This window comes from Peromyscus leucopus, chromosome 4 (genome assembly GCF_004664715.2).
Source record: "Peromyscus leucopus breed LL Stock chromosome 4, UCI_PerLeu_2.1, whole genome shotgun sequence".
NCBI classification, from domain to species: domain Eukaryota; kingdom Metazoa; phylum Chordata; class Mammalia; order Rodentia; family Cricetidae; genus Peromyscus; species Peromyscus leucopus.
The window spans coordinates 84,628,240-84,649,933 of record NC_051066.1 but is presented as its reverse complement, the minus strand read 5'-3'; the positions used below and the strand labels follow the sequence as shown (position 1 = coordinate 84,649,933).

Genomic DNA, 21,694 nt, shown 5'->3' with positions numbered 1-21,694 from the left:
GTTTCATTTTCACAGTTCTTTATGTAGTCTAATGTTAATTCCTGTAGGATGAGTGGTTGACATAGATTTACCCCATTCTATAGATAGTCTCTTTGCTCTGGGGATTGTTTCTTTTACTGTGCAGAAGATTTTAAATTTTACACAAGTGTCAGGGCAGTGGTGGTGCATGCATTATTGTCTCAAAAGGTGTAGTTCCATCTTATTTAGGTCATTATCCCTCATTATCCCTGGACAATATTTGATAACCATTCCTTTGTATGTAGTCTTGTATTAGGTTTTCTATTTTGTGGGACAATTTGAGAAGTACAGTCTTAGCTCTTCCTTCAAGGTTTGGGAGAAGTTATCCGTAAATCCACTCAGTCCAGGACTTTATTTGATGGGGATACTTTTTACAATTGCTTTGATATTTTTGTTTTGATATGGATCTATTTAAATTAATTTTGACATAATTTTGGTAGATCACATGCCTCAATATTTATCTATTTCTTCTAAATTTTCCAGAGTTTTAGAATATATGTTAGATTCTAAGTATCTTTAATTATCTCAAAGACTTCCCTGGGGTCTGTAATACCTCTGTTTTTCATCACTAATTCTATTCTATTCTGCATCTTCTTTCTTTGTTTCATTTTAATTTGCTATGGCCAGTATTGTTTATCTCTTCAAGGAATCAACATTTTGTTTGATTGACTATATGCATTGTTCTCTTAGTCTCCATTTCATTCATTTCTGTCTTGATTTTTATTTTTTCATGTTGCTTGCTGCCCTGGGATTTGGTTTATTCTTGTTTGTCTAAGACCTTGAGTTGCATTATTAAGTTATTTATTTGAGACCTTGTTGATTTTGTAATGTGAGCAACCCTTATTATTTTCCCATTTCATGTTTTTGACAGTTGACTACATCACAAAGAAGTTGTCAGTTTCCTTGCTGATTTTTTCGTTCCACATTTCTTACTTTTTCATTTAAATTGCTTGCTGTGGGATGGTCTGTATGTCAAATGTGTTGCTCTGATTGGTCAATAAATAAAACACTGATTGGCCAGTAGCCAGGCAGGAAGTATAGGCGGGACTAACAGAGAGTAGAATTGAGATAACAGGAAGGCGGAGGGAGACACTGCCAACTGCTGCCATGACAAGCAATATGTGAAAATGCTAGTAAGCCATGAGCCATGTGGCAAGGCATAGATTAATAGATTAATAGAAATGGCTTGATTTAAAATATAAGAACAGTTAGCAAGAAGCCTGCCATGGCCATACAGTTTGTAAGCAATATAAGTCTCTGTGTTTACTTGGTTGGGTCTGAGCAGCTGTAGGACTGGTGGGTGACAGAGATTTGTCCTGACTGTGGACCAGGCAGGAAAACTCTAGCTACAGTTGCTGGTTTTTCTAATTTTCTCTTCAGTGTTTCTGACTTTGCTGTCCAGTGCTTGCCCTAAATGTATCTGCTTTTTTTTTTTTTTTTGTCATTTTTATTAGAAAGCTTGAAATATTCATCCAATCTTTTATCTATTGTAACATTTGTGAAGTCAGTAGTCCTTTGGGCTGAGTATCAGTGAGTTTTTGTAGCTGTAATAAAATAGTGTGACCAAAGAAAACTTAAAGAAGAAAGTTTCATTGGCTTCTGGTTCCATGGAAGGAATCCATGAGAGCAGAAAGCTGAGCAACTACTTTATCCACAGGTAGGAAACAGAAAGAGCAAACTGGAAGTAGGGTAAGGCTGTTGACTCTGAAAGCCTACCCCCAGGTACGTACTTCCTCTAGCCAGGCTCCATGTCCTAAAAGTCCATAACCTCTCCAGACAACATCACCAACTGACAATCAAGTGTCCAACGACATGAACTTATGGAGAACATTTCTCATGCAAATCACCACAGACTATATTTGCTTTTTCATATTTCTTTTTTCTGTAAACATGATTTGTACATCTTTTGGCCTAGATAGCTTTTTCAGTTTGATTTGAGGACCTTATTGAGCAGCCTACTCTTGAGAACTCAATCCTATGTCTCTTGAGAACTCACCCTTCCGTGTCTCTCCAGCTTGAGGTGGCTGATGTCTTAGCTAGGGGTAGAGGTTGTTTCCCCAATTGTATTGGGAGCGTGAGAAGCAAGTACAGATCTCGGGGCTGAAAACTTAGACACTTCAGTGGTCTACTGGATACCCACAGCTGCATCCCTCCAGCAGGGAGATGCCTTGAGAGTATACAGATAGGTCCTCTGCCTGTACAGTAGACCACTGAAGTGTCTGAGTTTTCAGGCTTTACAGAAGTGAATTGTGGGTAGGTAGATCCAGAGGTTGATTCACCTGCTGAGCTCTGACACAGAGCTTCCAAACTCCAAGGTGAGTCTTGGCTGATGAGATCTGCTCCTGGCAAGTGAAGGTGAGACTTGCCTCTTTCTCCTGTGCTGAAGTGCACAGTGTCTGAGCTGAGATTCCTGCTGTCTATACTTTCCCACCAATCATTATCTGAACTGCCTCCCAGGGCTGTCTGTCACTCTGGGAATGTGTTAGATTAAGTTCAAGCTCTCTGCCCTGTGTTTATTTCCTCCTCAGGTGACTGCAGTAGCTCAGCTAAAGTTTTTCCATTTTTTTTTATTATTCTCCTTCATTGTATCATCTTACCCAGAAGTCCTCTCAGATCATCATCATCATCATCATCATCAGATAAAATAAGGGTTGAATTAATTGTGGCTCATAGGCCACAACAGAGTTCCTAACCCAGCTTTGCAAGGTACATATCTTTTATTTGAACTCTTCTTATCACTTAGAAGGATGTGCCTCAAAGGTGCCATCTTTTCTGGTGAGATGAGTTCAAACAATGAAAATATGATGTCTAGGCAAATTTGTACCGAAGATTATGTTGGAAAATGAACCCCAAATAAACCATTACAAGCTTCACAAGGCCTTTCCTGCATGAATGGCTCAGGGGTATTCTGAACACTGAGAATTCATGTTACCTTTTATCCAAAATGCACTCCAAATATTTTTTATCTGATGTAACCTCATGGCCTGTAAGAAATGGCCATTGAGTTTAAATAAAAGCACAGGTGCCACACATCATCAGAAGTTATATGCTAAATATGTATATTAAAATATATAAATGTGTATATCCGTGTTTTTTTAATTTAATAAGACAATTTAGAAATTCATCTACACTCAAACATTCATAAATGTCAGAAACACTCCTCTCCTTATACCTGAATATCTAAGCCCTTCTCAATCTTATCTTCTCTACCTAATCTTTCCTTTTATTTCTAACACATGAGGAACACGTGAGGAGAATGAGTCTCCAGGGAACAATTTCTGGATGGCACATGAAACACATGCAGGTCCTGTGTCTAGAGCATATAAGCTGGTGAGACGCATAAGCCAAAAATGATGTGCATAAGAACCTAGGTGTTAGGAGAAGAGTAAAAGGAGGGAAGTCAGGACAGGAATCCAGGACAATCATCACCTGGCCATGCTGAGACCCTGTCAAGACCCAAATGTTTTGACATCTGATTGGGGTCATTTCTTTTTCTTCTTCCTCTGCCTCCCCTTTTCTTCCTCCTCTTCCTTGTTTTTTGTTTTCTTCTTTCTAAAAGAGTACTTCCTTTAATTTAAAAAAATTAGTTTTGTGGTTGGGTGGCTTGCATGTGACATGCTGTTGTGCATGTGTGGAGGTCAGTGGACAGTTTGTGGGTGTTAGCTCTCTCCTTCTATCATGTGGGTCCTCAGCCTTGGAGTCAAGCACCTTTACCTGTTGCTCCATTTTGGTAGTCTAAATTGTGTCCTTTTCAGAATTCTAAACAATGCTTTAGAAAGACCTTAGCATGAGGGGCTGGAGAGATGGCTCAGCGGTTAAGACCTTAGCATGAGACAACTGTTTTACAGAAATACATGTAACTCAGGCGCACAAGGAAAAGCGGCCTCTGGGGAGAGATGGTGAAGCCATGAAATGTCCTTGGAAGCCTTTTCTTGTCTACACGAACATGGGTGGGAAGAAATCTAGAAAAGGGGGAACTTGTACACAAGCAGAAGCTCTGAATAGGGAGGGAGGACTTCACATTCTATGAATCATCTTTCTTTTCCTAACCTGGATACTGACTTTTTTACAAGATAGGTACAAGAGTTGGAGGTGTGGCTGCGAGGTAGAGTACGCGCTAGGCAAGTGTGAGCCCTGGTCCTTAGCACTGGGACAACAATGATAATGACAATGATAATTGTCATCATCTTCTTGAAATTTTGAAAGACGTCTTTAAAATAACGTTTGAAATAAAACATCTGGAGGCAATGCTTTCATTTTTTAAATTTTCTAAAGAGACTTGTTTATTTTATGTGTATTCATGTTTTGCTTTCGTGGTTCTCTTGGTAACCAGAAGAGCCCCTGGAACTGGACTTCTAGCTGGTGTGAGCTACCATGGAAGGGCTGGGAGCTGAACCCAGGTCCTCTGCAGGTGCAGCCCAAACTTTTCCCTGCCAAGCCATCTCTCCAGCCCAAGGCAATTTTTTTAAAAAGCACACTACCAACTATAAATAGTATTCTGATTAGCTTGGAAAAATGGTAAAGCAAAACAAAACAAAACCTTCCCCTTCCCCACAGACAAACAAAATAAAACAAAAAAAAAAAAAACCAAAAAAAAAACCACTACGAAGATTCAGTCACTGCTACAGGATATTAGGATGGTCTCAGGATGGATTTTTTTTTGGGAGCCATGACTCAGCATGTGCAGAGTTTCATCCCCAGTTCCTCAGAAAGAGTTCTACGCACTCTGTTTTTATATTTATTTATTTATTTATTTATTTATTTATTTATTTATTTATTTATTTATTTATTTATTGTAGTGAGAAGCACTTATGTGTTTGTGTTTTATCAGTGTCTTTGCACCAGGGCTGACTCTGACCATTCCCTGTTTGGCCAAACATGTTACAGTTTTCCCGACCTGCTGGCCCTGCCACTCCACGGATCATGCTGATTATTAAGCCACATAAAGTCACTTTGAAGAACGATTGAGAAAGCTAAGATTTGTATGAAACAGGAACAAGGGAGATGCCGAGGGGACAAGGAAACACAGTATAGCAGCTCTGCTTGTTCCCTCCTTTTAGTCTGGAATAATACACATGATTATTGAATATTCTCAGAATCCTTAAAAGCTTGTGTGTGTGTGTGTGTGTGTGTGTGTGTGTGTGTGTGTGTGTGTGTACACGTACATATGTATGTATGTACATGGGCAGGCATATGCTATTATGTAGAGTGTAGATCTAAGGGCAGCTGACCAGATTCTTTGTAGACCATGTGAGTCTCTGGGATCAAACTTAGGCCAAGGTGTTAGGCAAGAAGGTACTTTTGCCTTCTGGTCCACCTCTCTGACTAGATTCTTTAAGGAGGACCTACCATGTATCTACTCCACTACATGATTCATTCCACTAAAGACTGAAGAGTTTTGATTGATACAGGGCTGCCTACACAGAAATCTCCCTGGAAGATTCTGAAAAATAGAATTCACAGAGAACTACTTTCATTGTTTTGGTTAGAGTAGATCTCAGATGCGCCCTGGATTGTCAGTGTTTAAATGTTTCCAATTCTGATATAATCTCAAGCCCAAATGCTAGAGAATCGTGTAAGCAGAGGTCTTCAGAGGCACAGACCCCAATACAGGTTACTTGTGCAAAACAATAATTAAGAGAAAAAACTTGAGGTTCTAGAGAGGGAGTGGGGAGGGGGCAGGCCAAGGCCGCATTGAGGTCTGGCTCTAGGTAAGGAAGAGACAGAATGAAAAAGACTGAGTAAGGAATGTAAGTCTTGGAGTACAGTGCAATCCTGTAAAAGCTAAGCAAGGCCATCAGAGTGTCCCAGGACAAAACCCTTCATCTGAGGATCTCCATGTCACCCAGAGACAGGTCTGCCTTCCTATCTTAGCTGAGCTCAGCCAATGCCCGGGGTCAGTGCAGGGAGCAACATCAGCATTGAGGGAAAGGATTCTACCTCACGTCTCTAGAAGGATGATTCCCAGAGTCAAGAGCTTCATTTTCTGGGCAGTATCGGGATTTAAGGTGTGACATGAAGTCCCTCTATTCAGTCAAGCAGCTTGCAATTTAATTTTATTTATGGAGTTTAGGAACTCAGGGGTATAAAAGATTTGTAATACTAGTTCAACCCTTTTCCTAAGGGTTGGGGACCTAACAGCTTCTCAGTGGTTCTTGGACATAACTTTCGAGTTAACATTCATCCATGCACAGGTAAGAGAGTCCACTTTTGAGTAGTTCTGTTCTGTCTTATGTTGACCCAACACTTTCTTATTAATGCTCTCAAGATCCTCAGGAACAGTGGATGAGACAGGGAAGGTGAGAAGTCATAGTTTAAAACCACTCATTTCAGGCCCTGGACGTATACCTTAGTGGTAGAGCACGTGCCTTGGTTTGATCCCCAGCACCACAAAGCACAGACTACAGTAGCTAGGACTAACCTTGGTGGAATGAACCTGTGGTCCAAGCCGCTCTGGAGGCTGACACAGAGGCATCACTTTTAGCCCACACATCCAAGACTGGGACAACACAGTGAGAGCCTCATTTTAAAAAACAAACAAAATCCCTTACACCACGGTGGGAAATCATCTCCAGAGGGTAACTATGGAACTCAAACCAGCACACCTCCCACAGTGGCTGGGCCACAGCCAGTGGGTGAGTACCTCTTTGAGCAGCTCACTCTCAAGCAAGACTGGGAGGCCTCACCTTTCAAGGGGCTCTCTCTGTTCTGCACCAGCCAGCCTCAGGACCTTCACCTGAGGCTCTGGAGCCACTAGGCAGCTTTGTAAACCACCCCGGAGCCCCTCCCAAATCTTGGACCAAGTTAAAATAAAGCTTTTGAAACAGAAAAAAAAGTAGAATTAATGTCCATGTCAACTGTTCTTTCTACTCTATAATTACTTTAACTTTTATCTCTAATTTTCATAGGAAATAAAATGTTAGACAAATTTAGTGTCATACAAGCAAGTTAATCCTAACCATTCAGATGGCTTTTGGCTTATTTAAAGGAAGTTGCTGTGCCCGCTGTGAAATTATTTTTCCCATCTTCATGGAGCTTGAGTAAAGATAGCTAAAAAGACTCAAAGATAATTGTCTTTCAATTAACGTTGTTCACAGTTATAGAACCATTACTATATAAACTCCACCAAGACTGTAGATATTCACCTCCATTGAAATTTCCTACAGGTTTGCTTACTTTTAGGGTATTACTAGGAAGAGTTCTTTGTCCACATTTGAAAAGCTCCAATCTTTTTTTTTTAAAAAATCGTTTTCAATTTTAGCACATTTCTAAGCACAAATTTCATAAGTTTGTAAGAACTAAATTCTAAAATAGAAACAATGGCGCTTTGCTGCCACCTTGTGGTCAAATAAGAGATGATCATCCCTAAATTGTGAATAAATTGGTGATTCGCTCCCTATTTACAGAAGGTGGTGGAAGATAGAACATACACACCACACCAGATTGATTCTATTTGTAAAGAATTTTCCTGAATCATTTCTTCTAAGATATTTTTATAAGAGTTACCAACACTGGCAGGAAGTAGAGCTGCGGAAGTTACAAATGTTAATATTTCACTTGAGAGAAGACTCTACCAGTGGTAACTTTGATCAAATCAATCTTTCTGTACTTCACTTTCCTTATCTAGACCATCTACGGGCATCAAGGATTTTAAAGTGATAAAATAAAGCAGCTGGTGTAGCATGTAAGAACCACACCATACATGCTCATTTAAAAACAGGTAAAAAGAAATGGGGGATGTTTTCCACTATTCTGCCTACATTTCCAAAATGCTAAGACTAGAAATTGCAAGGGCCCAAGCAGCCCTAATGTTTGGATGACAGGATTTTTTTAAAATCAGTAATAGCCTTTCCCCCTGAAAATGGCTGTATTTTCAATTGCATACAAAAATTGCATGCATGCACAACCATGCATCTACTCCCAGCACTTGGGAGGCTGATATAAGATCAAGTTCACAAAAACCAACCAACCATAAAAACAAAACACATGTTACTGCCTCCTTATCCTCATCAGATTCAAAGGAAATAGTCATAATCAGACACTTTGCATTTTAAAGTTCTATGTCTACCAGCATCTACAACAAGGGCTTGAAAATGTATTTTCCTGGGAACTCAGTTCAGTGCTAGAATATTTGCATAGTATATACACGATTCAATTAACTCTGCAGAAAGAAAAGTGTCTTTTGTCTCTAGACACTTAATTTTTTTATTAAAACAAAATCCCCCCAAGTTTCTGTGTTCATTTACCTAGCTGCTGGATTTTACTTCTACCTTAGTGGTCACCCGAGTTCCTTCTGCAGGGACCATTCCCTCTATAGTTAGGAGCTGAGTCTGGGGAGAACAGGCCCTTATCCCTACGTGGTGGGAACAGCCCATGGGCTCTGGTCCACAGAAGCTAGTTAATTGTGAAGGCCACTTCTTTCTCGAGCTTAAAGTATATGTAGGCCTGCCTATCCTTTAGCAGAATGTGAACTGTAGCCAGGCATAGTGGCCCATGCGGAAATCTCTTGCTATGAATGAGGTCAACTTAGGCTGCAGTGTGAGACCTTACTTCAAAACAAACAACCCACCTCAAATGTGGTGTGGCTAGTAGGAGTAGGTCAAGGGAACTGCTGCTGATGTGAGAGGAACTAGGGAAAAGATTATGCAGAATTCCTTAGGTCACATTAAGACACCTGGACTTTGCCCTCAGCATAATAGACTTTAAGGAGGCTGCAATGTAGTTCTGGTTGAATTGATGGTTTTCATCAGGTAGATGGATCTTAGGGGGCCTGCACAAACGAAACACCTCTGGCCAAAGACAAATTCTCATTCCACCTAGAGAATGGGCTGCTGTAGAAACCTTCTCTCTGTGGTGACATATTGTGTACTCTTATGAACTTTGCCTGAAGATCAGTCAACAGAACAAGCCATTAGATTAAACATAGATGCCAGTCGGGATCTCTGTAAGTTTAAAGCCACCCTGAACTACATGAGATTGACTCAGTCTGGGAGAGAAACAGAGGCAGGCAGTGGTGGCACACACTTTTAATCCCATTACTTGGGAGTCACATAGCTTTAATTCTGGCACTTGAGATCTCATGCCTTTGTTTGGGAAGCACACGTGTCTTTAATCCTAGGAAGTGATGGCTGGGTGGAGAAAGGTATGTAAGGTGTGTGAAGACAGGAAGTAGACACTTTTCCAGGCTGAGGAGTCGGTGAGGTAAGAAGCAGTGGCTGTGGCTTGTTCCTTTGTCTCTCTGTTCTTTTAGCATTTACTCCAATTATCAGGCTCTGGGTTTTTTATTATAAGACCAATTTAAGATTTGAGCAACATCTCTCAAACTCAAGACAACACCAACTCTAGACCATAATTGAGAAAGATTAAGCCATGCTGATAATAGACTAAAATAAGGGAAGCTATGCTTTGTGGACTGGAAGGGCCCAGGGAGCCACTTGGAGGAAAAGCTCCATACATAGCTGCAGGGTATATACAAAGGCATCCCCACCACAGAAAATAAGAACCAGCAAGCCCCTAGCTCTCAAATGTCAGGAATCTCAATCTCTTACTCAGGATTCCTACTGAAATCATCGCACATGGAAGCCACATCAAGTTCTGGTTCAGTGCTGGATCGTGGTAATCATGCCACCACAATGTTGATTCTCTCATGAATAAAAATGTTGCAGAAACAAAGTATTACAAACTGGTTGGGTGAATTGAATGAGTCCAAGATCAGGGCTGGCTGTTTCTGCACGATGAGGGGCATCTACATAACCACTCTCCTGGCTTCTGGTGTGGGTCTACTGGCAAATTTCTACATTTGCAACATGCAGAAGCTCCCTGAGCCCTGCCTTATCTTTGTGTGGTGTGGTGCCTGTGCTCAAATCTCCCTGAAGAGCAACTGGGCTCCTTTAATTACCTCCCACTTTCACTTGGTTACTTTTGGAAAGACCTATCTCCTTCTAAGGTCGGGGATTAGGATTCCACAGCTTCTTCTGAAGGGACGTAAGACAGCCCATTACATTGCACAACATGAAGTTAAAAGTCAGGTCACAGGTCACACCTAAACCCTAGGCTTCCAGGAAAAAAAAAAAAAGCCAGAAATGAAATTTTCATGTTTTCAGGTGACATTTCTCCCTCACAGATGATTTGTTGCACCCTGGCTGCCTGGTAATATTTATTTTCAAAGAAAATTTTTGTGGGATGGGCGTCTGAGTTCAAATCCTAGGCCTCATGTAGTTAGGCATTCTACCTCTGAGCTATTACCCTGCTACCCCCTACCCCATGTCTTTATTACCCATGCAACCCACTGTCTATAAAGCCTGAGCGAGTTCTCTCCTTATACAAAATTGCCTTCTCATTTACTCCTTACAAAATTGCCTTCTCATTAGTAAGTATTATAACTGAACTTTTTTTAAAAAACAATTTTCATTCTGACATACTCAAAAAATGACACTAATTTTAAAATTGGGCTATTTACTTTAAAAACCTCATTTTGTATGTGCATTTGTCCCATGCATATAGGTCACAGTACAACTTGCAAGAGTGGTTTTCTCAAGTCCTGGGCTTGAATTCAGGTCATCAAGTCTGGTGGCATTTATCTTCACTTGCTGAGCCATCTTATTGCCCCAATGACTTCCTTTTGCCAACAGGATCCTAGAGCTACTTAAAATACGGGGACTACACGACTAGTATTTGTAGGCATCCTTCAAGAGCTTTGCAGACAAGATAGCAAAGACACACTGATTACAGATGACAGATGAGGCAAAACTCTGCAGGGCATTCTAATAGCACAGAAAAAGACCTTGTCTATGGTTCACAGAACGGATGCCAAATAGGACTTAAAGAGAGTAGCTGGGTATCAGTCTATACCATCAATCACATCACACCACCTCTTAAAATAATGGGAGAGAAACTTCTGTTTATATTTTATGAAAGGAAAACAAAATACAGAAATCTGAAGTTTTATTTCAAGAACCACCACGGATTTTGCTTTTACTCTATGTAAAGGTTATTATATACACAGCGTTCAGAAATACATCTATTTGTGGTTGTATCAGTTCTGTCAAATCCAAAGGACAAGCATGACTCATATAAATATATTTTAAATAAGCCTTAGAACCAGAGTTTAATTGCTAAATGATTCATCTATTGAAAAAGTACTGTTTCACATTCCAAATTATTTTCTCAAACTAAAAAGAGTACAAGTGTATCAAATCTCTGCCAATACTTTTAAAAACCATATCCAGTTACAAATTAGTTTAAAACTTCTTGAAAATTAATAATCATGTGATGTTCCCCCATTATGTAACTATTATCACTTCAACAACCTTTGAAGAGACATTACTCATAAAATTTGGACAATTAAAAGCTACAAAATGAGATTGTTGCCAGAAGAGAAAAGAACTGTAAGTTAGAAAACACAGACGTTTATTCAGGAGATACAATCACTAGGGTCCTTATGTCAATGATCATTGCACATTTATAATCACATGTATTTTTTTACGTCTATACCAAGTCATGCTGGCAACGCTTTCCAGGTAAGCCATAACCATATCTTCTATTAAATTCTATTCATTTTAACTGTAAACAAAGCACTTGAGCAAATACCTTAAGATTTTACAGCAGGAAAATGAGCTTAACGATGAAAACATCAAGAACAAGGCTACGACAATGTAGGGTACAGTGACGGGTGGAAGGAGCCATATGTGGACAGCACAGAATCCTTACAGTGCTTTCACATCTGAAAATTTTAAACATGCTCTTTCAAAAAACTTAAAAAAATTTTTTTAAAGGTAAAGGGGGCAGAAAGAGAAAACCCTGAATTTTACTACTGAATTGTTGGTAGGTTTTATTTTTGTAAAAAGAAAAAAAGGAGGCCGGCCTGGTTTACATAGTGAATTCCAGAACAACCAGGGCTATGTAGAGACCCTGCTCTCCACCCCCTAAAAAAGTTAAATTGTAATTATTTTATAAATAAGGAAAGCCAAATACCTTTTAAGTCCATAAAGAGGTACTAAGAAATACAATCAATCATTAAGTAGCTTCAGATTAAATGTACTTCCAGAGTCCAGTATAATTGGAAATTCCATGAGCCAGTGCTTTTCAAACCTGGGTGTCCATCAGAACTACACAGAATGAGCTTCTAAAGGCAATAGGGGGTAGACTTGGTCAAAACACATTATATAAAATTGTTAACCGATACAGAAATGATTTTGACTTAGTTGTTATTGGAAGGGACCTAGGTATCAGTAAGTGCTAAGCTCTGTCGGGCATTCTAACATGCAGCTAAGATTGAGAATCACCAAGTCAACTCATTTTGAAATATTTAAGAGAGAAAATGGGGCAAAGGGAAATTTGCATTTAAGTTACAAATGAAACAAACACCTATTATATATTTACGGTGTGCCTAGTTTTATTCACAAATTGTCCATCTATTAAAGTTCCTTCATTTCCTTATTACACAAGAAGACTACTGTACACTTGCCACTGAGTTTTCCTATGGTCAATATTTAAAATTCTGATGAGATACGAGAATTGCATCAATGAAATCAAGCTATTGCTACTCATGCTCAATAGTACCAAGCAAAGCTATGTATTTGGCTCCTTTAAGTTACTTTTATTTTAAGAATATAAATAGTTATCAGCCCACACAAAGAACAGATTGTGAATTACTGCAGAAGAAAGAGCTTACTCAATAAACTAAAAAAAAGGAAAAAAAAAAAGTAACTTGGCTGAAAGTCTGCAATCGCTGAAACATGAACCAGGAAGCTGTAATTAATTATAGGAGCAACTGCAGCCACAACAGCTAGGCTCAGACAAGGTTCCCAGGGCTACTTGCCCTGTGATGTATGAATACGACCACAACAATAATATTACTGCTCTGTATGCACCAACTTTAATACAGAGTTTTACAACAGATAACTCTAATAATCTTACAGTTAAATTAAAATATGTCATACTCTTCTATACTACTTTGGTCTCAACATTTTAAAAACACATCAGCTAATTTTGAAAATACACAATTCAACATGATCCTATCAATATCAAGCACATTTTGTAGTGACATTCAACCATGCACAATCCAGTGTTCAATTCCTAACTGATAAATAACAATGCTGATTGACTTTTACTCTGAAAAAAAAAAATCACTGAAAACTGCAGATATCTTGTAAGACTGACAGTGCTCACAAACATGCAAAAATAGTACACACTTCCATTCTTCCTGAAGGAATGTTACAAAATGCCCATTTTTTTTTAAAAAAAATAAAGGTAATAAAGTTGTAATTATGATAAATTCCTGCATTTCAACCCATTAGTTTCTTAACATCATCACTTAGACCCTCCACAAATGTTCCTATTATCTGACTGAAAATGAACCACCTTCGACTTCAGCTTTTAGAAGACAGTCACAATCACACATCAATAGCTGCCTTTTAGTAAAATGGTGACATCCAGTGGACAAATGGTAAAAAAGCATTGTTCAAACATCCCCCACTATTCGAATCAAGACATGAAGCATTCTGAACCCCACTCACTGTGAGGCTTAAGAAGCTGCCTGTTTCTGTATCTTGACAAATTCTGACTCCCTTTCTGTCTCGAATTGGTACTGAAGCTGGGACAGTAATTATGTTGGGCTCTTCAGGCTCCACACCTGAAGTTATTACCTCGTCTTGTTTCCATTTTTCTCAGCACAGACTGACTCATCTCTAGGCATGGAAGAACCGAAATATGAGAAATACATTTAAATACAAATGAATAGCATAAAAAATTTGAAAAGTCGAAATCTGAGCTTGTTTGCATTTATAATTTATGACATACTGTTAAATATAAATAAGGGATTTAATCAGTAATGCTAATAATCAAATTACATCCTCTCGCCTCACTGCTTAAATATTATGAAAGAATACATATTTTAGCAATGATTGCTTCAGTGTTTAAAAATTTACTTTTACAAATCAGTATAAATGAATACATTACACATTGTTTAAATAAAAATAAAAAGGTTCCACGACAGCTATGATTTACCACTGATGACACATATTGTATGTGTGTTCTAAGTACAAAATGCAGCAGCAACGCCAACTCAGTGTGATAACTGCTGAAGGCTAGACTGCCAGGGTTAATTTCTCGGAAAACTGAAAAGAAATTTCACAAAGAAATTGCAGTAATCAAAAGGAAGTTTTGGAGAACTGTTATTTGTAAATAAGTTGCCAAATGAAGAAAACCTCTTCTTAAAAAAAGACTAAGAATGTAAAAGTACACTTTAATATTAAAAAAGCATTTTTAAAAATCTATAACAACTTTGTGACAAAATCTGCATTTGAAAAAGGCCTGTAAAAACAGCAGGACAGAACTGCCCTCATCACCTTTTACTTTTTCTCGCGAGAAAAAAAGTGTATGCTTCTCTACAACCATAAGTGATGCTAAAATAGGCATTTATAAAATGGCAAGAAGATTTCACGGAAGTTTCTAGTGTTTTACAATCACTGGCACTGAGGCCATCAGTAGGTCACAAGTAAAACTTTTCTAGCTAAAAGCAAAGAGTAACATAACGTTTTTAAATGATTAGGTCTGTTGTCTGCGTTTTGCTGATCTCATTTTTTCAAAGCGTGATTCCATTTCTTCCAAGACTTTTGGCGTATAGCGTACAACTAGTTTAACCTTTCCTTGGGCTGCCTTCAGTAGCTCTACAGCTTTCTCATGATGTTCTCCTTCGACACTCTGAAAAAATGCACACACAAAAAAACAATTAACAAGTAAATTAGTTTATAAGTAATCCAACCTGAAAAAGTGTTTAAAACACAATTAAGTAAAAATTGTAAATGTTACATCGTTTCAGCACTATAAAAATAATAATCTCACTTTAATCAATGTGAAATCCTATGAGATACATTGTGCACACTACAGGAATTTACACACTATATTATCGCACTAGGTCAGCAGTAAATCAAGTAACTGCCATTCTACACAAGTGAAATGTGGGTTTATCTCTAATTTATACACAGCTTTAGCTCCTCCAGAGCACTGCTGACTTACACTGGAGTGCTCTATAACCACCCTTAACGCACTGGGCTGGGATGCAACTCAGTGGCCAAGCGACTGCCTGGTATTCTGAGTTTGGTCTTCAGCCTAACAACAACCTCCACTACCACCAGCAAATCAAGACAACCACACAACACTGTACCAAGCAGTACCATCTGGGCTTCTCCCAAGGGATTTTAAAACTCAGTCTCAGAAGTTTTTCCCCTTTTATCTTGATTCGATTGATTGCTCCAGTGCACTCCCAAGTGGCTAAAACACATGACTTCAAACAGCAAACATAAATAGATTTATCTTTACCACTCCATTAACAGAAAGCAGCTGATCTCCTCGTTTGAGGCCCCCATGTCTGTCAGCAATTCCACCTGGAATTATCCGTGAGATATAGATTGGAGAGTTTTGTTCTTTGCCTCCCATGATATTGAATCCAAGGCCCTCTTCCGTTTTGGGTAGCTCAACAACTCGGGGATGGGAGTGCCCTTCACTGGCAGCAAATGCAGCAACAGTAGCCTGAAAGAGAAATGCACACATCTAAGAACATAACAATTTTGAGGGGCTGGGGTTTCAATCCAGAGACTCAGATATGCTAAGCATGTGCATTGTTCTACATCTCTATCCTACAAAAGCCACTCTGGAAACACAAGCTTGTCATTTATGAGCCTCCACAACTTCACTGTAATTCATCAAACAAGTTTGTACGAGATAACTAAAAATAATAAATACTCAAGAGATTATGTAGGAAGTGAACTTCAGATCACTATTAGCTCCTCCAGATCTCAGAAATATGCTGCTACATGTGCCCAGGGCTGGTCAAGAAGGCTTGCCAAGCAGACAGATGTGTAGATATTACAAGGGGAAGTCCTTCTTGAGTACGCCAACAGCCCCGAGCTTCAGAGCATAGAGACTGGTTCCTTTAGGGGCCCCTGAGCCAGACACAACCTTCCTACATAAATGTGTCCTTACATGAAGTCATTTTGGCTGCTATATTGTTTGTACCAAATATTAAATAACAAAACCCTCAGGAAATTCAATTTTCAGAAAGGAAGGACGCATATAACCTGTATGAATGCTTTTTGTTGCTTTAGTTAAAATATCTAGCTATAGCTAAAAAGAAAACAATATAGAAGAGATAATTATAACTATATTCTAATACAGGTCTATAGTCTGTTTCCTTTCCCTTCTCAAGGCACCATTTTCATTATGGATACTGAATGGAAAAACCGTATGAGAAGGAAGGAGGGGAAGTTGTTGAGACTTACTGAATACCAATTACTACGTCTGAGGCACTAAAAAGAGCACATTTTATAAACAGAGCTAAGGCTCACAAGCTCTCCAAATTCTGAGGGCTACACACATCAGAGGTAGCCAAGTTCTTCTGGGGGTGGTGTCTGGGGGTGAAGGCAAATGAATTTTATAGAACAGGCTAGCTTCGAACTCTTCCTCTTCATGCCTCAGCCTGAAGTGCTAGGATTGCAGGTATGCTGACAAAACTTGCAAAAAATGTTTCTTTCTTTTCTGAGACAGGGTCTAATTTAGCCCAGGCTGGCTCCAAACATGTTAGGGAACCAAGATTAACCTTAAATTTCTGCTCCTCCTGCCTCTACTTCCTAAATGATGGGATTACAGACATATACCACCACACCTAGTTTTATGTGGTGCTAAGGATAGATGGATGCTTGCTTATGCATGCTAAGCAGACGCTCTATAAACTGAACTATACCCACACACCTCCCCAAACCCCAAGTTTCTATGGATCTAGTGATTTTGACAAAGGAAATCTATACCTTTAAGTACTTGTATTTAATGAAAACTCCAGTACCTTTGCAGTAGCATTAGCTCTCACTTCAGGGCTGCTACTGATGTCTACAGTTTCATAAACATGTTCATATACCTGTAAAACACAATGTTTTCATATTTAAATTCTGGAATATAGCTATGTTTGAGTTCTCTGAGAAGTTAACAAATATGTTAAGTTTCCCAAATACATTTTTGTAAAATGTAAATGCTTTTCTATTTGGAATTTCAAAGGAATCTTTTTTTTCTTTTAAGGTGGTGGAACTGGGGGCTGAACCCAGAATTTCAAACACGTTAGGCATATACAAAACCTACCACTCAGTTCTACCACTGAGCTATATGCCCAGCTAAAAATTCCAAAAAATCAGAGACAAGACCATTTCTAATGTTTTCTTCCCTGCCCCACATCTCTTCTTTCTTTTTCAGGCAGGGCGGTCTATAACTCACTATGTAGGCCAGGCTGGCCTGTCCCTCATTGGAATTGTCCTGCCTCACTCTCCCAAGTTATAGGCACAAGACACCATGTCCAGCATTAGATTACTTTCTACCATATTTCTGAATCCAGATTTCAGTGTATTTCTGTAGCTGATTACCACAACAATGGTAACTTACCTCCCTCACAGCATTGCAGAACTCACTCTGAAGGACTCTTTGCAAAGCCTGAAGTTTCTGAGGCGGCACCTCTCCACTCCTCTGTAGTTTTTCCAACAACTCAATTGCTCTGCAGATATCTACAGGGAAACAAAACACAAGCATTAATTCCTGCTAAGGATTCTCCGCATTCCTTTAGAACTTTGTAGCAGCTAATTAATCCAAAGGCTAGCCAGGTGTGGTGTCCAATATGGATACTCTTCACTCAGAGGCTGAGGCAGGATGATCACCTGTTAAAGGGCAGCCTGGGTTTTAATAATGCCTCAAAAGCAAAGCAAACAACCAAAAAACCCCAATTCCCCCAAGGACAAAAAATATATAGTAGAAAAAAAAAAATCTTTAATCAGAAAAGTTAACTGTTATCATGCATTATTTAGTCAATAAAAATTTACCTAATCATCTCGTTGGTAAGCAAAGCAGCCAACCAGTACAAGAGACCATGTGCTAGAGACATCACTGTTACTTCCAGAAGGAAAACATGAAACATATGTACATACACACTGTTCAATGACACATAGAAATGCTGTGAGGCTTGCTAACACTGTTTTAATTCAGATATGTCCAAATATGGTTCACAAAATAAAAAGAAAAAAATAGCTTTATCAACCTGGTCTTGATGCTTCTGTGTGACCCTGAATAAGTTTCCCAGCCTGTTTTGCAGTTTTTTGCTGTAAAACAGCAATAATAGTACCTCATATGGAAAAAAGAAAAGGAAATAAAATGACATGCCATATTGGTATAGACTAATCTTAAGAAATATTAAGGGATTAGGGGCTAGAACGACGGTTCAGCAGTTAAGAGCACTTCCGGATTCCCAGCATCCACTTGGGCATCTCACAATTATCTAAAACTCCAGTTTCAGGGATCTGACATGCTGGTCTGGCCCCCACCACCATCCAACACATACAATTTAAAAAGAAAAAAATTACAGAAACACACACACACACACACACACACACACACACACACACACACACTAGGTTAATGTGACTGGTAAATTTACAAATGTGTTTTATGAACAAAGAAATTTAGAAAATGAAGACTCATGTTATAACACTATTAATCATGACCTCTGGTCTGATTTTTTCTTCTAAGGATTTTCTGAACCCAAGGCTCAGTGTATTACTACCACTAATTAATCAAAATTCCAGAAACTTTTAATTGTGTTCATTTACCTCCAAAGACTAGAATAGCTACTGTTTTATATATTCTAATCCTTAATACTTTTGACTTAAGTGGAGGAAGTTTTTGATTTCATGCTACACTAAAGAACCAGATATTTACTTCAGAGAATTAGTTAGGACTTTTCTTTGCATGTGCAGATGAAAAAGTCCAAATAAACTTAGTAGAGAAGCAAAAAGTTGATTCAGTTTTAGATAATTAAAGGTTAAAGTGTTTCTAATTAAACAGACCACCTTTGCTGATTTCTTATCTCTGGAATGGCTAGTAAATGTTGTTTCAGGAGTTCTTGATTTACAAAATTAAACAGACCACCTTTGCTCTGATTTCTTATCTCTGGAATGGCTAGTAAATGTTGTTTCAGGAGTTCTTGATTTACAAAATTACAATTTATTATCCACACTAAAAATCCTATAAATAGGCCTCCCGTATGTAACTCAGTGGTAGAGTGCTCACCTAACATGTACAATGCCCTCAACTCAATACCCAACACGGTAGAAAGAAGGAAAGGGGACGAAGAGAGAGAGAGTAGAGAGAAGGGAGTTCAACTAATCAACACTTGGAAACAAGCTAAAAACTCTATTAAATCTGAACTGTACCAAATATATGTTCACTAAGTTTGTGCTCTGGTGAATTATATTTTGATAAGTTAGAAGACAAACAGGAACTTGGTCATATATGCTGGTATTTTACCATGAACTGTGAAAAGTATCTATTAGGTCTGTCAGAATCCTCAAGCTGAATCAGACTTGATGCCATCCGACTTGGTGATCTTGTTAACTGGCAACAACCAACTAGAGTACTTCATCCCCACCGATATTTTGAGCTTTCTACTGCATAACTGAAAACTTTGTAACAGCAAAAAGCAAATGCTAGAGAACAAGGTTCCATCCACACTTTGTGCTTCATTTAAATAATGTGTTAGAATCTTCCAATTTATTCTAGTTAACACCAACAGATTTGTTCCACTCTACAGGGCACACTGACATGCTCAAGAAGAAAGTGTCACAGCTGTAAGCCTACCTTAGTCTTTCCCAAGCTACCCTTTGTCATAAAACGGCACTTCAATTATAGCTCTCATAGGCTGGAGAGAAACAAGTCCGAGGAAAGTGGTTCCTTGAAGTGCACCAACTTTAAAATTATTTCTTTCTTGGACAATATTGAGACTGCAATTACGAAAACTAATACATGCAAAGTAGTGTCAAACTCCATTCCACGCTTTGTTTGCCAACAGTACTCAAAATGCTTAACAGGAGGTACTTTCTGACTACTATGACTTTCAACTGTAAAAAGCTCGCTCCAGTTTGAAATCTAACGATTTGGGCAGGGCAGAGTACAATGTTGGAAATCTGCAACTGGCCACTGGGAGAGTATTTCCATAATAGGCATTTATTTTTCTTGACTGTTTGCTCTAAGAAGCAATCAACCAGCAGGTTTGCCACTGTAGAGCTTATAAGTAAGAATAGCATCGCACTTGCAAGTGATTTACAACCAACTCCACCTAGTTATGTAATCTCCTTCGTAAGATCAAGTCAGTTGGATTGTTTTTAAAGCATCCTCTCCGAGACTGGAAGGAGTGCAAAAGCTAAGAAATACCAGGAGGTTGTGGTCAAAGCAATTAAGGAGTCTGTGTTCAAACGGGGTCGAGAGAGTTTACGCAGGAATGTGTCTGCCAAGTGTATGGATCGGGGCAAGAAGGCACACTCATCTGTTCATGCACAGGGGCAATGGTGGTAGACAGTCCCGAGCCGCGTTGCGTGGCACTTGCTTTTAGGGTTTATGAAGCTGAAAGGCGCTTCGGCAGCGCGCACCCGGGGAGCGCCCGTGTTTGCAGCCGTGGGCAGGTCTTAAGAACCGAGCTGCGCCCAGTGAGAGGAACGGAGGGGGTCTGGCGAGCTTTGAAAACGCGGCCAGCGCCTCCCGCGAGCAGCGCCCAGCACGAAGGCCGGGGAGGCGCTCGGGGTGTCAGCGCCCCGGCCACCTCGTCTCGGTTCCGGCTCCGGCTGGCCAAGCGCTCCGTCAGTGCCCACCCGCTCCACCCACCGCGGCCGCGACACCCGCCGCACTCACCCCGCTCCAGCCGGACAGGTTCCCCCAGCGTCGCCATCTTCTCTTCGGCGAGGCAGACCCACAGGAAATGACGACAGACAGGCCGCGGGGGACGGGGCCGGAAGCCGGAAGGGTGAGGACGGTAGTAACGCGAGAGCTAGGAGGATGCGGGTTCCCGCTGCAGAGCTGTGGCGGTTGAGGTTGCGCGGCCGAAGGGATTGCCTGTGTTGGTTGGTCTGTGCTCGCCCACTTCCAACCAACCACGCGAGGTCGGGAAGAACCGATATCCCGGCTTGTCCCCTGCCTCGGGGAAGTCACGTCCTTAATTCCAGGCCCTGCTTGGTCCACGGCAGCCTCAGGCCTTGGACTTGCACACTGACCGTCTCTCGACCGGTTTAAGCCTTCATATCCCAGATGGCTTTACTTTTAAAAAGCCACAATTCGAATCTTCCCCACGAGTGTTTCAGCAGAAGGGTCGACGAACAAAGTAATTGGTTGGGAGAGAAGGTGCTTCAATGCACCACAAAGTTAACACTTTTAATTGACCAAAGTCTTTTGTAAATGGAGTATGAAGCATATATGTTGTGTTGTGGGTCCAGTTTCTAATTTGTAAAAAAAAAAAATTGTATAGGCCTTTTGCCTGCATGAATGTCTGGGCATCATTTACATGCCTGGTGCCTATGGAGGCCAAAAGAGGGCATTGGATCTCCTAAAACTGGCACTAAAGATGGTTGTGAGCTGCCAGGGGGTGTTGAGACTCTAACCCCAGATCTGCTGGAAGAGCAGCCCGTGCTCCTAAGGGCTGTGCCATCTCTTCAGCCCATCATAGGGCCACTTCTGAAAATTCTGTGAATCCAAATCCTTTGTCTCTAATTTAAGTGAAATAATTTTCATGAAATGACTAGCAAAGCCCTTGGTGTGTGTTAAGTTCTCAAAACCTCCAGGACGGGATTGTTTTAATACCTAACTGACTATCAGTGAT

General features: G+C 39.9%; 1 protein-coding gene across 1 annotated transcript; it reads right to left on the bottom strand.

Annotated features, from left to right (window-relative positions):
• Nucleotides 1-10,945: 10,945 nt before the first annotated feature.
• On the bottom strand, nt 10,946-20,837 carry Lin7c (lin-7 homolog C, crumbs cell polarity complex component). The gene is made up of 5 exons (XM_028882389.2): nt 20,734-20,837; nt 17,446-17,564; nt 16,859-16,930; nt 15,340-15,549; nt 10,946-14,721 (listed from the first exon to the last, which is right to left on the bottom strand). Exons 1-5 carry the CDS (start codon nt 20,768-20,770, stop codon nt 14,566-14,568), a joined length of 594 nt encoding a protein of 197 aa, XP_028738222.1. The 5' UTR covers nt 20,771-20,837; the 3' UTR covers nt 10,946-14,565.
• Between the last annotated feature and the right edge of the window lie 857 nt (nt 20,838-21,694).